The following is a 15,316-nucleotide window of genomic DNA, read 5'->3' as shown; positions in this document are numbered from 1 at the left end:
TTATTATTGGCGTTTTTACTTATTAACCTCAGTTTGTTTCTGTATATTTTAATGTTTAATGATTAGTTATAAAAATCTTTTTTATAAAAAACAAAAAACTGAACATTGGGATATTCAAATATATTATATAGAACCATATACTACTTCCATGATAAACTTCCCAACCACCCAAACCAACTGGTTTCTAACCTGGCTTCTCCTTCATTATCTAATAATTCTTCTAGGTTTCTGAAAAGAAGATAGCCTCGAGATCTCTAGAAATGTTTTTGGAGTTTTATCAATGGATAGATTCTATAGATATTTGCATCATGACATTATATCATCTACAACAAATTTACTTGATGTATATATATTTATAATGTTGTAAATAACTATAAATAAATCATTTAAAAAAAAGTCGCTATAATTTTTTCAATACAGCTCGGGTATTTCTTATTTAATTACTTCTCACCGGGTGATGGGCCTCACTCTTTTTTTTAATTTATAAAAAGCTGAAATTAAATAAGCCTTCTGATATTTTAGCCAAGATAGTTACAAATATAGCTAACTTTGATATTTGACCTGTGCCTAATTTGTTTGCTATCTCAAAAACGCTTCATTTTTGGGCTTTAACGCGCAAGGTACAACTTGCGTTCCGCTGGAACGAACTCGGATTGATGTCCGAACCAAAATCTTTAAAACCCAATCTTTTCTTCTCTTTCAATTCTCCCTCCGAGTTTTAAAACCTCTCACTTTTATTAAAGTTCCAGTAAGAATTTAATGATCGATTATTGTGATTGGGATTCATAACTTCTTCATGAAGACACCTTTCTTTTGGTACCTCATTTGTCAAAATCCACCGCTTCTTCGAGCGGAAAAATGAATCGATACTACCTATTATATAGACATATGTAGTGGTTGAGCCAGTTTGTTTTAGCCCGCGCTGATTTTAGTTTTTTAGTAAAATGCACTGAAAAATATATATTTAAACTGGAATTTTTTTTTTCCTTTCTGAAAAGTTAAGAATTTCAATATCTCTCTGGTTTGTAGGATGTGTCGAACTTTTGCTTAATTGTGATTTTAGCTTAGGACTAACCTAAGACAAACAGGATCCTTTTTTCTTTCTAATTTTGGAAATTATGTTTTTTTAAGGTACAACCTGATAATTGATTGTTATTTGAGAATCATCCTCAATAAAATGGATTTATATTTCATAAGTGTTCTAAATGTATTTAAATGTTATTTTATTTATTTTTAAGAGAGGGTCTTAACTATAACATTCTTGACATTCAGCAACTTGTATGAGGTATCCAAGGTGTTTATTAAATATTATTTATTATTAAAAGTTATTTATAGGATATAAATTGAGTTATAACAATGAACATAAATCTGGAAGTAATATAATTTTAAAATCACTCATCATTTTTTGGTGCCTTTCTGTCTGACACAGTATAAAATAGATTATGAATTTTATTTTTAATATGAATGTATGAATATTCTGTTCAATCATTTACCATAAGCTTGAAATATGAAAAAAAAGAAAGAAAATATATATTTAAATATATTTATTAACGTCACAATAATATACAAATAAATATGGTCAATACATTAAAAAATACAACAATATTTTAACAATGTATAAAATAAACAACAGACATAATATAAATAATACATACATGTAACTTTGGCTTTACATCACAAGGCATTAGCGTACTATATCTAGAATATTTGTGCATATCCACAAAACGGCACTGAGAAAGTACCTTTGCCTATGCAATTTCGATTATTTAGTCAGATTTATCTTTTATACTGACTTTGTTTGATGCCTTTGCACTGAGAATATCTCCATCATTGGATTTCTTGTTGGGCGCATGGAGGACGCTGTATGAGATTTCAGAGAAGTCCTTCTTAATACCGTGGCTGTCGTCATCGCCATGATGATGGCCGTGACCGACGTGTCCTCCATGAGCATCAGCGTGTCCAACACCACCACCGTGTGAGTGACCATGTCCAACACCACCACCATGAGAATGTCCGTGACCAACGCCGCCTCCGTGAGAGTGTCCATGGCCGACGCCGCCTCCGTGGGAATGGCCGTGTCCTACGCTACCTCCATGGGAATGTCCATGACCTACGCCGCCTCCATGGGAATGTCCATGACCTACGCCGCCTCCATGGGAATGACCATGTCCTACGCTGCCTCCATGTGAGTGTCCATGCCCAACGCCGCCACCGTGGGAATGTCCATGTCCTACGCTTCCACCATGAGCGTGACCATGTCCTACACTTCCACCGTGTGAATGTCCATGTCCTACACTTCCACCATGTGCGTGACCGTGTCCAACAGATCCTCCATGTGAGTGACCATGTCCTACACTACCACCGTGGGCATGACCGTGGCCTACAGAACCTCCGTGGGAGTGACCATGTCCTACGCTGCCACCATGTGAGTGCCCGTGTCCAACGCTTCCACCATGTGAATGCCCATGACCAACTGAGCCACCATGTGAATGACCATGTCCTACACTTCCTCCGTGAGAATGACCATGTCCTACACTTCCACCATGTGAGTGTCCATGCCCAACGCTGCCGCCATGTGAATGACCGTGACCAACAGAACCGCCATGAGAATGTCCGTGTCCAACGCTACCTCCATGTGAATGACCATGCCCTACACTACCACCATGAGAGTGACCGTGTCCAACACTGCCACCGTGGGAGTGGCCATGTCCAACTGAACCACCATGTGAATGACCGTGACCAACGGAACCTCCATGTGAGTGACCATGTCCAACACTACCACCGTGGGAATGACCATGTCCTACAGAACCACCATGGGAGTGACCGTGTCCTACGCTGCCACCATGTGAGTGCCCATGTCCAACGCTACCACCATGAGAATGACCATGACCAACTGAGCCACCATGGGAATGTCCGTGACCAACACTTCCTCCGTGGGAATGTCCATGTCCAATGTTACCACCATGTGAATGACCATGACCTACGCTTCCTCCATGAGAGTGACCGTGTCCTACGCTTCCACCGTGCGAATGGCCATGTCCTACACTTCCACCATGTGCGTGTCCGTGCCCGATACTACCACCATGTGAGTGACCATGGCCAACACTACCACCATGAGCATGTCCATGACCGACGCTACCACCGTGCGAGTGCCCATGTCCAACACTTCCACCATGAGCGTGTCCATGACCGATGCTTCCACCATGTGAGTGACCATGCCCAACACTGCCCCCATGAGCATGTCCATGTCCAACACTACCGCCATGAGAATGTCCGTGTCCAACGCTTCCTCCGTGAGCATGTCCATGCCCAATGCTGCCACCATGAGAGTGCCCATGTCCCACACTTCCTCCGTGTTGATGACCATGTCCAATAGAACCACCATGTGAGTGTCCATGTCCAACACTTCCACCATGTTGATGACCATGGCCAATAGAACCACCATGAGAGTGACCATGTCCAACACTTCCACCGTGCTGATGACCATGTCCGATGGAACCACCGTGAGAGTGACCGTGGCCAACGCTGCCGCCATGGTGGTGTCCATGTCCGACATGTCCTCCGTGTTTGTGGTGGTGACCAACGTCTCCGTGATGTTTATGGTGGTGTCCGAGATCACCATGGTGTTTGTGGTGATGTCCGAGATCTCCATGATGTTTGTGATGATGTCCAAGATGTCCACCATGTTTATGATGGTGACCGAGATCTCCGTGATGTTTGTGTCCGTGGTGGAGACTACCGTCATGTTTGTGTACATGATCGACTTTTCCTGAATGGTAATGTACGTGGGTGATTGAGTCATCCACCGAAGAATCAACAATATACTTGATGCTGTCGGGCTTCTTTAGGCTGAAATTATTAAACGAGTATTAGGCTACTACTCAAATAGTGAAAACCTTGTAAAAAAATTGTGTTAACCGATCAGAATTTGTTTGAAAGCGCTGGTGTTGAATAACGGTTATAAATCACCTTTATTGCTGATGTGAATTTATTTTGTTAGAATTGCTATTTATTTAGTTTAAGTTAAGTTCAATCCTAAAATTCAACTAATGGAGTTAAATCTGGAATATTTTTGAACTTTTCAACCGCCTACAAATCTTTAAATATGATTTTGAAATAAATAGTTATTTTATCTTTAATTATTTATTCAATGAAGTCTAGACTATTTTTATGACTTCGCGAGTATCTTTCCTTGAGTATGTAAGATGTCTTATCAGGTATTTACTAAATAACATTTTATATCCCGAATGTAATTGTTATTCAAGAAATTATCAAGATTCGAGTCGATCTAAATTAAAATCCGTGAAAGATTTTAACGAGTATCTCATTAATTTTTTTAAAGTTTGTCTATTATTAAGTGTTTATTTACCTAGGTTCAGCTTTGAGGTCCTTTGGGTTAGCTACTGCGTCCTTTTTGGCTTCTTCCGCTGACTGCACCGCTGAGATAAGAACAAAAGCAGCTAGCGCCACCCTTGGGTTAAGTATAAAACCCTAGATAGCAAAACAAAAAAAAAATCAAGTTTTTTACAACAAAATGGTACATCTCTGAAAGAATAAATGTAAACATCCGAGTATGCATTACAACGTGGTTTACATCACTGTTCAAACTGTTGATGTAGGTTATGACATTTTTACTTTTTCTTCCTGCAGACTCTCCACAGGTGGGACAATATGATACGAAATGGATTTTCTGCCTCTGTTCCGGAGTTACGTGGCCAGCGTGCTTGATCCAAGTTAGACGGAACGTTAAAGCTTGACAGGTGTAGGCGGCCCAGTAGTATGTAACTCAAGACTCCTATTGTTGTGAAAATTCTCTCAGTGATGCAATGTCATTTTCGAAAGTATACCATTCTTTTCCGCTGATCGGTTGTGGATTCAGATGGATTGAGCGTCAGCTCCATGACCAACTAGCCTTATTTTTTTTCTTTACCTACCCGTATTTTTCACCCTTGTTTACTCCCACCCGGGGGTAAAAAGAAACGGAAAATTATATTGCTTATTAATATTTTAGGCTTAAAATATATTTGATAAAATATATGAATATATATTGGAATTGCAGTTTCATTAAATTTTTAAATCATCATCAAAATCAATTGTGGACATAGAAATTTAGCTGTTTCCAATAATGAACAATAAAAATTGAAAATTTATTATTTGTGAAAGTAACCGTGTTTGCCTTAGTAAAAAATTATGGTCTTTCCAATGGTTTTATTTTTTCCACTAGATTTGATTATGTTTTAGTATCAAATACTTGGTTTTTCTATTGTCTCAAATGAGCTCTTAACGCGCCAGAGACGCTAAAAATCTAAAATTTCTCTGAGATTTATAGGTTCCATAAAACTAAACTTTTTTTTGTACTGCTTTAATTATAAGTATTTGACCGGATTCGAGCCTGCTTGACTAATCCTCGGCGATTACAAACAATTTATCCGGAAGCCTTTTTCAACTATTTTTCGCAACTATTATCCAACGTCAAGTGAAGTGAGACATTTTTTTTTTAGTTGGACGTTGTGAATGATATTCGAATTAACTTTTCCAAATTAACATTACGATCGGTGTTTGAAATCGAAATGTCACGGAATAATATGTAAAAATCAAAGATCCCTGCTGGATTTTCTGGACCTCTTGCAGTAAGCCCTGCATAATAAACCGTGCCTTTCTTCGCGGTATGTTAGCCAATTTATATCGGTCACAGAATCCCAAAGAAAACCAACGCTATTTACTGTAATCTATTTGGAATTGAGTTACAACTACCTCTGTTTCTATTGTCAAACAATTTTTTAAGTTATATAGTTGAATCTGTTTTATGTAGGTTTGAAAATTCCGAATGGTGGTGCTAAAGAATTCTGACCGTCCTCTGAACAATTCTTCTCCCCTTTAGATTCGTTTGCTGGAGAATGTGTTGGATCTGCTTTTAGTATTGATACAAATTAAAAATTTATCGACTATTAAAGTCTCAATTCATCTTAATCAAATTTGAAAGACGTAAAAGTAGTTCTAAAATTGTCTACTGCTTTTATATATTACTGTCTGTAATATAAAATTTGTTTTAAAAATATGCAAATCAAGAACCAAGAAATGTATTTATGAATACTCATATTTTTATGCGCGTACAAAAACAATGTTACTATCGTCACACGTTGAAGACATAACACAAAAGAAAACTTTTGTTTTCCTTTTTTTAAATTTTTACCGTTTTACTCTTTAGATTCGATTAACTTATCATATATTTAAATTCTATTTTTTATATTGTTTACTTTCATGAAAATCTTTTTATTTATGCTTTGAAATGGTCTGTCAAAATTATATAAAAATTTTATGTTATATATTTAAAGATAAAATATATACAAATTTTAAGAGTTTCGATAAAGTAAGACATTACAGTGTTGTCCATTCCTGTGCCGTTCGAAATGACTGCCTTCCCCCCACTCGATCAAATAATGCATGGACGTTTGAGAGCCCCCCACCACATCCAGGTGTTCCGCGATTCTACTTATGGGCCGTGCAAATTTCCTGTTTAGTATGACATTCAATATATTATTATTATTTTTTATTTATTCATGAAGTTCTAAAAGTAAATGATTTATTGAAAAAGTAAAATAAAACGATTTTTTTTTCAGAATAAATTTAAAATTTCAACAAATCTGTTTATAAATGATTATATGTTTCTTTTCTATGTATCGTATATTGACTGAATTTAATGTTAGATTTTTTTCCAAAAACCATATTTTTCTAGAAAATACTTTTCATTATTAAATCCTTTCTCAAAATTAAGATTAATATTAAATAATCTTTTAATCTCAATAAGGTAATAAATATTATAGAGTCCATATAGAAGAAAGAAAAAGCCAATAAATGTAAGGTATTTTGATAATTTATGACCTGTATAAGATTGAAATTTCAAATTCGAAAATTTTATAAGATTACCAAATTTTTATTAATATTTGACATAGCCGCTTTAACTGTACATTTACAATTAGAGTTATGTATTATATTATTTTTTTTTTTACAAAATTGTGCATTTTGAATTCAGTTAGTATATTTGATTGATTGAAATGTTTGCTATTAATTTAATATTTGATTTTATGTAAAAATAGATCACTTGCAAACTAGAACTGAAGAAGCCGCTTGGATGAATCATTAAAGAAGATATGAAATGTTTTACCGTCTGTTGAGCACCGGCACACGTGGAAATCCTCGAACGGTTGGTCCTCATCGTCTAGTCTAAGAGCAGGTATGCACTTCACTGATGTATTATTGTTGTTTAAGTGTTTGTTGTGATATGTAGTTTGTTAGAGAAGTGTTGTTGAGTTGTTGCTTTGCTACTGTTCACTTACCCTCATGTTTCTTCGGAGGAATGCTTGGAACTGATGCCTTCCACAGAGCGGGTTGGCTATATATAACTACATTGCCACATCAAAAAATCAATCACTTAGACACGGCTATCTATGTCTTAATTGTCGAGAGGAGGGGTAGGGGTTGACGGCGCCCTCCAATCCCGAGCCAGCCACCCTCCCACCCTCCCCGGGTTATGGTACCTGTTATGCAGTCCGAATGCAATACCGGCATCTTTACTCAGAGGGGGAGGGAAACTGGACCTTTTCTATCTCTCTTCACATATCAGGGAGGCTCATGTGAGTTTTTTAATAATTAAAAGATTAGAATAAAGTTTAAGGGCACAATTAGATTATTTTATTTTCCTATGACTGATTTATTTGTGACTATTTATGGAGTTGTATTGTACTTGTATGTAGTAATATACAAGATAGAAAATATTGTAATTTTTTTTAAATATTACCAATTTATTATTTAATTTTTGATCTGGAATTTGTTGACTAATTAACTTATTTTGGATTCTTTATTATTATTTTATACTTTTGCTAAAATTGAACGGCTTGGATCAAGAATGTGACAGGCCATAATGTTGGAGGCATTTAGATTTTTTGTGAAATGGTCCTTTGTGAATAGGGAAATTCTGCTGTTTATTGTATTAGTTTGTTTAACACTATAATTGCAACATATTTGCCTGTGTTATTATGTAATATGATCTCTATAAAACATAGAATAATAATTGCTGAATTTCTGCAATTATTATTTCCTTCAATTATTTATTTTTTGTTGCTAACCATTTTTTTTTTTAGATCTAATTAATTGGAACTATTTTAAGACAAAATCGTTTCTCTCTCTGTTGTGGTCACTCTGTTGTGTGTGTTGAGAAATAAACCTCTGTCTACGGTAATATATTTGATGTGTAATGACGTGTAATGAACACGTCCATTTCAAAATAATTAATAAATATTTTTTTGCTTTATTATAAGTGTCTGAAAATGACAGGAGTCATTTGCCAACTTACAATTTGTGGAAGAAAAAAATCCATTCATCACTTAGGTTGTGACGAACTACTCAGATAGCTCTTCTAACTTGCATTTCTGGACTAAGAAATGTTGAAAATGTCACTCTGGCTTTAATCCTGTCAATTATGGTTAAAAAGGAAGTATGATTCGCAAGAAACGATGGCGTCTTGTGGAAAAATTACTCATAAGCTCTATTCCACACAACACTACCTACGTTGAGAGGGTCATGCGTTTAAAGGTTTTAGGGGATTGTAGTGAATCTTTTGTGGAGAGCATAGGGACTAGAGAATTTTTAAAATTCTTATTCTTAAATTTAGTGATTTATTCCTGTCTTATCCTACTGCTAAATTTAAGATTGTACCTACGCTATCTTTAACGCCCTATAACAAATTTATCAATCACAACGGTTAAGCCTTAATGTGTTGCAGATTCCGACATATAAAGTATTCCTAAGATTCAACAAAATATATCATTAAATTTACAAAATTCGGAAGGTGTTTTAAGTTATTTTGATGTATGTATTAGGATCTTACAGTTTTTAATTAAAAAAATTACATTTTTTATAATAATTCAATTTTAATTTCGCCATTGAAATTTAGTTCCTCAAAATAGATATTGTATCAGTACTAATTAGGATCGTAAATATTAGTATGTTCGAACAGAAAAATTGATCATATTTTAAAATATTTTTAGGGTTTCCGTTATATATTTTATATCACCTTACTTCGAATGAGTATAAATGATGTATTATTATTTATACGCGTATGCAAAAAAAAGATATTTCTTATCTGTTCATCGTTAGATGCAGATTGATGAATAATATTCAATTACGGTGAATATGCTGTATGTTATATTGGGTGAACTATATGTATGTGTATTTCTCAGCCTTAAATATAATATAGAAATATTGAATTGAATGTATCAGGATACATTTCTTTCCTATATCTAAGTAAAGTAAATTTTAGCTTATAACTATTATTGTCCATTTGGTTGAAGGCCCGTAAATGCCCTAGCTGAACCATAAGTATGCGCTATACAACAGGCTGTATAATTTCAAATTATGAAGAAGATGGTCATCAGGGGTGCGATCAAAAGAGAACAAATATAGTTAACTATTTATTTGCCGACGTTTCGCCCCACTTTGTAAAGCTTCATAAGGCCGTCTTCAAGTTGAGAACTTTCGAGACTATTGTTAAGTCTCGAATGCTCTCAACTTGAACAGCCTTGATGTAGAGCAAAGTGGGGTGAAACGTCGGGAAATAAGTAGTGGTTAACTAATCTTGTACTTTTTTGACCGCACTCCTGACCATCTTCTTCATAATTTCAAATTTCTATAATTGATTCTTAAATTCAACAACATGAACTTTTATATTATTTATAGTGTATTGAAACCAATAGTAAGTGATGTCGCTATAGGAGGGGTAGGTGGTTGTCACACTGCTCAATGATTGGGAAATTTGAGAACCTAAGTCACACTGACAAATTGTGGTTAAACAATTTATACTAAGAATTAAAAGGAATTTGGATTTTCTTCAATTTTCCATTCCTGTTTGGTAATTAATTATTTTACTGCATCTACTGCTAAGATGCGTCTTGCGCATCGTTTAGTTTATAATTCGTTATTACCATGGCTCTCCATTTGTTGGATATTTCCTTGATTCATTCTTGATTTTGAAAACGCTAAGGATATAAAATGAACGGCATTGCCTAACCATAGTATAACTTTGAACCATAAATTTAATTTCGAAAATCCCACCATAATAAACATGACAAAAAGCAGAGAAATCTTAGAAGCAATTCGAACATTACCAAAAATATCTGCAGTACTGTAAACTACAAAACTGACGCAACAAACTTAATTACTCACTGTGTAGACATAATAAATAAATTAGACATATAAGTAAAGACCTGAATAGTTAAATTTATTAAATATAGACATATTAATTGGAAGTAGACAAATAGTACACTGGCATATTTATATGTCCAAAGAGATAACACTTTGAATAACTTAACATTGATTTCTGCTAAAGGGACTGATGAATTTATCAACAGTAAATAATATTGTTCAAACAATGGTGTGTTAGATTTTTTAATTATTTAACTATGAAGATAAAATTTCGAAAAGGAAATGGATATATTTCTTGCACTGTAAGATAAAATTGAGTACATATTTTAATTATATACATAAATTGTTGATAAATGTTAAATTAAATGTAACAATTGTAGGGATGATAGTAATAGAAGGTGCGGAAATATGTAAATATGTACACGTAAATACAGGATATATAATATTCTAAAATAAGTCTCTTTTCACCTCAACATCTTCAATAAATTGTTTGATTATTGATAAATTCTTTGATTTAATTTCTCACACTTAAGATTATTCCTTCATCTCCTCGGAGGTAGTAAAGAGGTTAGATTTTTATTAATTCTGTTTGTTTTATTTTTGTTACTCTACGAATTGTTGTAGAGCTAGTTGAACTCTGGTTTTACATTCGTATATTGCAAAGATATTAAATTTTTCATGGACAAAAGTACACTTTTCTTAACGAAGAGACATGACTTGTGTATTCAATCTAACGTAATACCCCATTTTGAAATTCTTAACTGTCCGGAAATTATTATTTATCAGGGGTGCTCCATATAGAAGTAATTGCTGTGGAGTATCTATATTCGCAAAAGAAGTGAATACTTATAATTGTAATTTTCTAAACCAGAGGAGTAATTAAAATATTTAATGGTATATAAAAAAAATTAAAATAAAAGTAAAATTCAAATTTCCTAAACCAGAGGAGTAATTGAAATATTTAATGGTATATAAAAAAAATTAAATTAAAAGTAAAATTCAAATATTTTAATATAGTTGGAAAATCCATTAATTTAATATTTCATAGAAAGCACCTAGAAGGTAGAATTTCTTTCAGCGTATTCTATTAATAATAATTAAAAGTATATTATTATGGAGTTGTCAGTTATTAGGTGAAATGTGATTTATCCTGAATATTTTTATCCCATCCGCGCGATGGGGTTCTTATTTGTTGAGAATGAATGTATAAGGATATCAAGGGATTTATGAATTGTTATTCATAATAGCAAATACTTGCCGTTGAAAAAAGGTTTAAGATTCATGATGTTTACGGACAATATATATGCAATCTCCTGAAAGATAAATCTCATGAAGCGATTCATACAATCAGTCACATCTCTAGCCCAACAGAAAACAACCGTATTCAAAGTGGGCTAAAAATGAAACTATCAATGACTATTTAACAAGATTGAAACTGTCCGTAATATGTAACTTAGGTAACTTTTAGGAGATTGAAATGGCGTAGACTTCCTTTGATAGACTTTGAAATAGATTTCGACTCGGTTTACAAGAAGCCCTTAAAAGACAAAATGCACGTAAAGAATTAATTGAAACTACAAAGTCTACCCATCAAGATTCAAAAGCATAGGTAAGACTATGAAGATAGTTCCTCTACTATTGCTACTCAACGAGAATGAAATTGGAACACTGACTGTACTACTTAGGATAATGCAATCTTCAGCCAGTTATTCATAATTGTTCCAATTTTATTGTTATTTTGGACTCCCCATTCAAACCCTACTGGGTTTGTTATGAAATGGAAAGAGGAAGACACAAGAAAATTAATGAGGCATTGACGTACCAAAAATCAAATTCCTACAGGTGGGCAGAAACCAAAATGATCATGGATGTGCTAATTTAATATGACAATGTAATGAATTGGAAGTAGCCTCAGATTAATTTCACAGATAATGTCACATAATCTTCAAGATATTCATCTTGAAACTCTCATTCACAGAAATGAAAAAAAAAAAATGATATTTTTTTATAGAATAGGAAAAGTAAATTCTGCTTATTGGCTGAGGTTTAATGAAATGGATTGGAAGAGAAACAAAGTTCATTGTGTTTAAGATAATATACCTTCTGGTCAACTGAAGGTTAGGTCCTAACAGATAGGCCCCTCAGATAGACACGTTTGGCATTCCCAAATTCTGTTCAGAGTGCGCGCCCACGCTGAAAAGAAATAGCTAGGTTTAAAACAGAGTTGGGCAAATATTATTCGAATGACGATAGACGAATACTTTTTTATTCCTGAATTTTCTACACGAATAATCAATTATTCGTACAAAAACATATGATTAACCATCCGAATACTTTTTCATTCGTCATTATTTTACACGAATAATCAATTATTCGTACAAAACATATGATTAACCATCCGATTACTTTTTTATTCGTCATTATTTTACACGAATAATCAATTATTCGGGCAAAACAATTTGAATAACCATTTGAATACTTTTATATTCGTCCATTTTATAAACAAATAATCTCTTATTCGAAAAAATTAAATGATTAACCATCCGAATACATTTGTATTTGTATAAGGACGACATTTTTGGTCTTACAGCTAGACTTAGATATATTTTATGATCGCGTATAGATTAATTTTAACTTTTCTGATTTCTAACATATAAGGGTCCCTTTTTATGTTTTGGGAAATGTAGAATATGAAAATGCTATTACTTTAATTATCGCGAATCGATTTATTTTAACTTTCTCGATTTCTAAGATGTTAGGGTCCCTTTATATGCAGAATATGAAAATGCTATGGATTTTAAGACCACGTATCGATTAATTTTAACTTTCTTGATTTCTAACATGTTAGGGTCTCTTTATATATGTTGAGATATGTAGAATAAGAAAATGCTATCGATTTATTTGAACTTTCTTGATTTCCAACATGTTAGGGTCCCTTTATGTTTTGAGATATGTAGAATATGAAAATACTATCAATTTATTTTAACTTTTCTGATTTCTAACATGTTTAAGTCCCTTTATATGTTTCGGGATATGTAGAATATGAAAATGCTATCGCTTTGATTATCGCGAATCGATTTATTTTAACTTTCTTCATTTCTAACATGTTATAGATGTTATAATATGTTATGAGATATGCAGAATATGAAAATTCTATCGATTTTAAGACCGCGTATTTAAGTATATTATAATTTAATTAATAGTCGATTTAACTCCGTATATGAACATATAATTACAAGTTTATTAATATCAGCTAGTTTTTATTCTCATTGAACAGTTTGAAAAAAACTTTAATTAATTACCAAGTTTTTAAAATGAGCTTAATGAGAAAACAGGAAAAATATTTTTCTAAGATTGATAACACATTTTCAGAAATGGATATACCGTTGAAAATCCAACACGTTTTGGAAAATAATATTTTATAAAAGAAATAGAGAATGAAGAAAAATTTAGAGTTTGTTCCAATATAAATATAAGGGTTGTATACATAAGTATGAGGTTTTGTTATGTCAAACTGGCGGGTGCATGCGTGGTACGGTTGTTCCGTTTGGCTAGCCTGATAAATGTTTTCGTGTTTCTATATTTTTTAAATATTTAATTATTTAATTTCACTTATCCCATATGTAAATCTTTCAGTTTCCAATATGGCTAACTCAATCAAATCATTATAAGTAGTTTCAATATTAATCATTTGACAATTTATCATTGAATCAATGGTTAGGAGCAGAATATAAATTTTTGTGAGCTAAAAATATTTTTATGTTCCTACCATATTTTTGAAAAAGAAAAAGGTAAAAGTTTTGCAAAAAGAAATATTATTAAACATAGTTTTCTGAAAACTGTTACTATTAACCTTACACTTAGTAAGGAGAAGTGTAAACACAGTATACAATGTAGATTTTTTTCTCTTTTTAACGACCGAGAATTGATTTGACGAAGTGGTAAGTGAAAGTTGTGTGATGCGCGGATTTTTAAACGTTAAAAAAATATCAAATTTAACAATAACAATTCTCTTTTTGTACACTAAAATTTTAAGATTTTTTTTAACTGTCATATTTTTATTATTCTTTCTGCATATTATGTTCAGACTACAAAGAAAATTATATATCCTGGTTCGATTATTGTCAGTTATTTATTTTCCTGTCTGTGATCTCTAATGATAATTTTCTCTTTTAATAGATATTTTATTATTTACTCAATTTATTGGAATTTTCATTAATACTGGTATATTTTTTCCTGAGTTTCAGGAAAGTTATTTTTCCTGAGCTTTTAAAATCTTCGATGATTTTTTTTTCTTATTAAATTATTTTTAGAGTATCTTTTTATGTTTTGATTTTTCGTTTTATAAAAATTATACTAACAATTTTTATTGAATTTATTTTTGGTAAAACAAAACAATTCTTTTTAGATATATTTTGTGATAAGAATAGATGTAATATATAAAAAAAATAATTACTATTAATCATGGCTGATACCATATTTCGTATCAATTAAAAATTTTCCAGCTAGAACAATCTTCAGAAAGTTAAGATAAAGAAGTTATGACGCGACTTATTCATAATGAATGATTTATATATAAAAACATAGTTATGAATTATTATTTTCTTAATAAATTACCGTTTCTCGATAATAATTAAAAAAAAGTTGAGTGTGGGAATGCATATAGAGGGTGTCTCAGTATATACATACAGTGTATACAAGGTTTACACTCCCCCCTTATCTCTACGATTTTAGGTATTTTGACTTGATTTTAGCTGGTTTATAACTACGAACCGGATTTTTGTGAAGTAAAAAACTGAAAAGCGTACAGTGAAAAACCCAAAATGTGGGAAAATCGTGCAATAAAAACTCAAAATGTGTATAAAACACCTGAATCAAGCAATAATCATCACATTTCTTGTTTAATTAATAATATTATTACATCAAAATCGTACCTAACCTTGTTTAGATCAAATTAAACAAGGTTCTAGTGCTACGCTCTTCATCTATTGGAAAGACACATAACAAACTAAACTACTAAAAAGTTTGTAATTTGCATTGAATATCTAATAAATGATCATTACAACTACCTTCTACAGGTTTTGGAATAATACTGAACAAAAGTGAAATGCATAGA

General features: G+C 32.6%; 1 protein-coding gene across 1 annotated transcript; it reads right to left on the bottom strand.

The window, feature by feature from the left end:
• Nucleotides 1-1,548: 1,548 nt before the first annotated feature.
• Nucleotides 1,549-4,901, bottom strand: LOC106687835 (uncharacterized PPE family protein PPE62). The gene is made up of 3 exons (XM_014431967.2): nt 4,848-4,901; nt 4,370-4,491; nt 1,549-3,849 (listed from the first exon to the last, which is right to left on the bottom strand). The coding sequence occupies exons 1-3, from the start codon at nt 4,899-4,901 to the stop codon at nt 1,767-1,769; spliced, it is 2,259 nt and encodes a 752-aa protein (XP_014287453.1). The 3' UTR covers nt 1,549-1,766.
• Between the last annotated feature and the right edge of the window lie 10,415 nt (nt 4,902-15,316).

Source organism: Halyomorpha halys, unplaced genomic scaffold (genome assembly GCF_000696795.3).
Source record: "Halyomorpha halys isolate HHAL.00 unplaced genomic scaffold, Hhal_1.1 Scaffold1017.1, whole genome shotgun sequence".
Lineage (NCBI taxonomy): Eukaryota > Metazoa > Arthropoda > Insecta > Hemiptera > Pentatomidae > Halyomorpha > Halyomorpha halys.
This window is presented reverse-complemented; position numbering and strand designations above follow the sequence as displayed.

Coding starts and splice junctions, on each gene's coding strand:
- LOC106687835 (XM_014431967.2), bottom strand. CDS start 4,901: ATGGAGCTGACGCTCAATCCATCTGAATCCACAACCGATCAGCGGAAA. Junction 4,492..4,847: donor CCGATCAGCGGAAAAGAATG/GTATACTTTCGA, acceptor TTTGCTATCTAG/GGTTTTATACTTAACCCAAG. Junction 3,850..4,369: donor GACCTCAAAGCTGAACCTAG/GTAAATAAACAC, acceptor TAATAATTTCAG/CCTAAAGAAGCCCGACAGCA.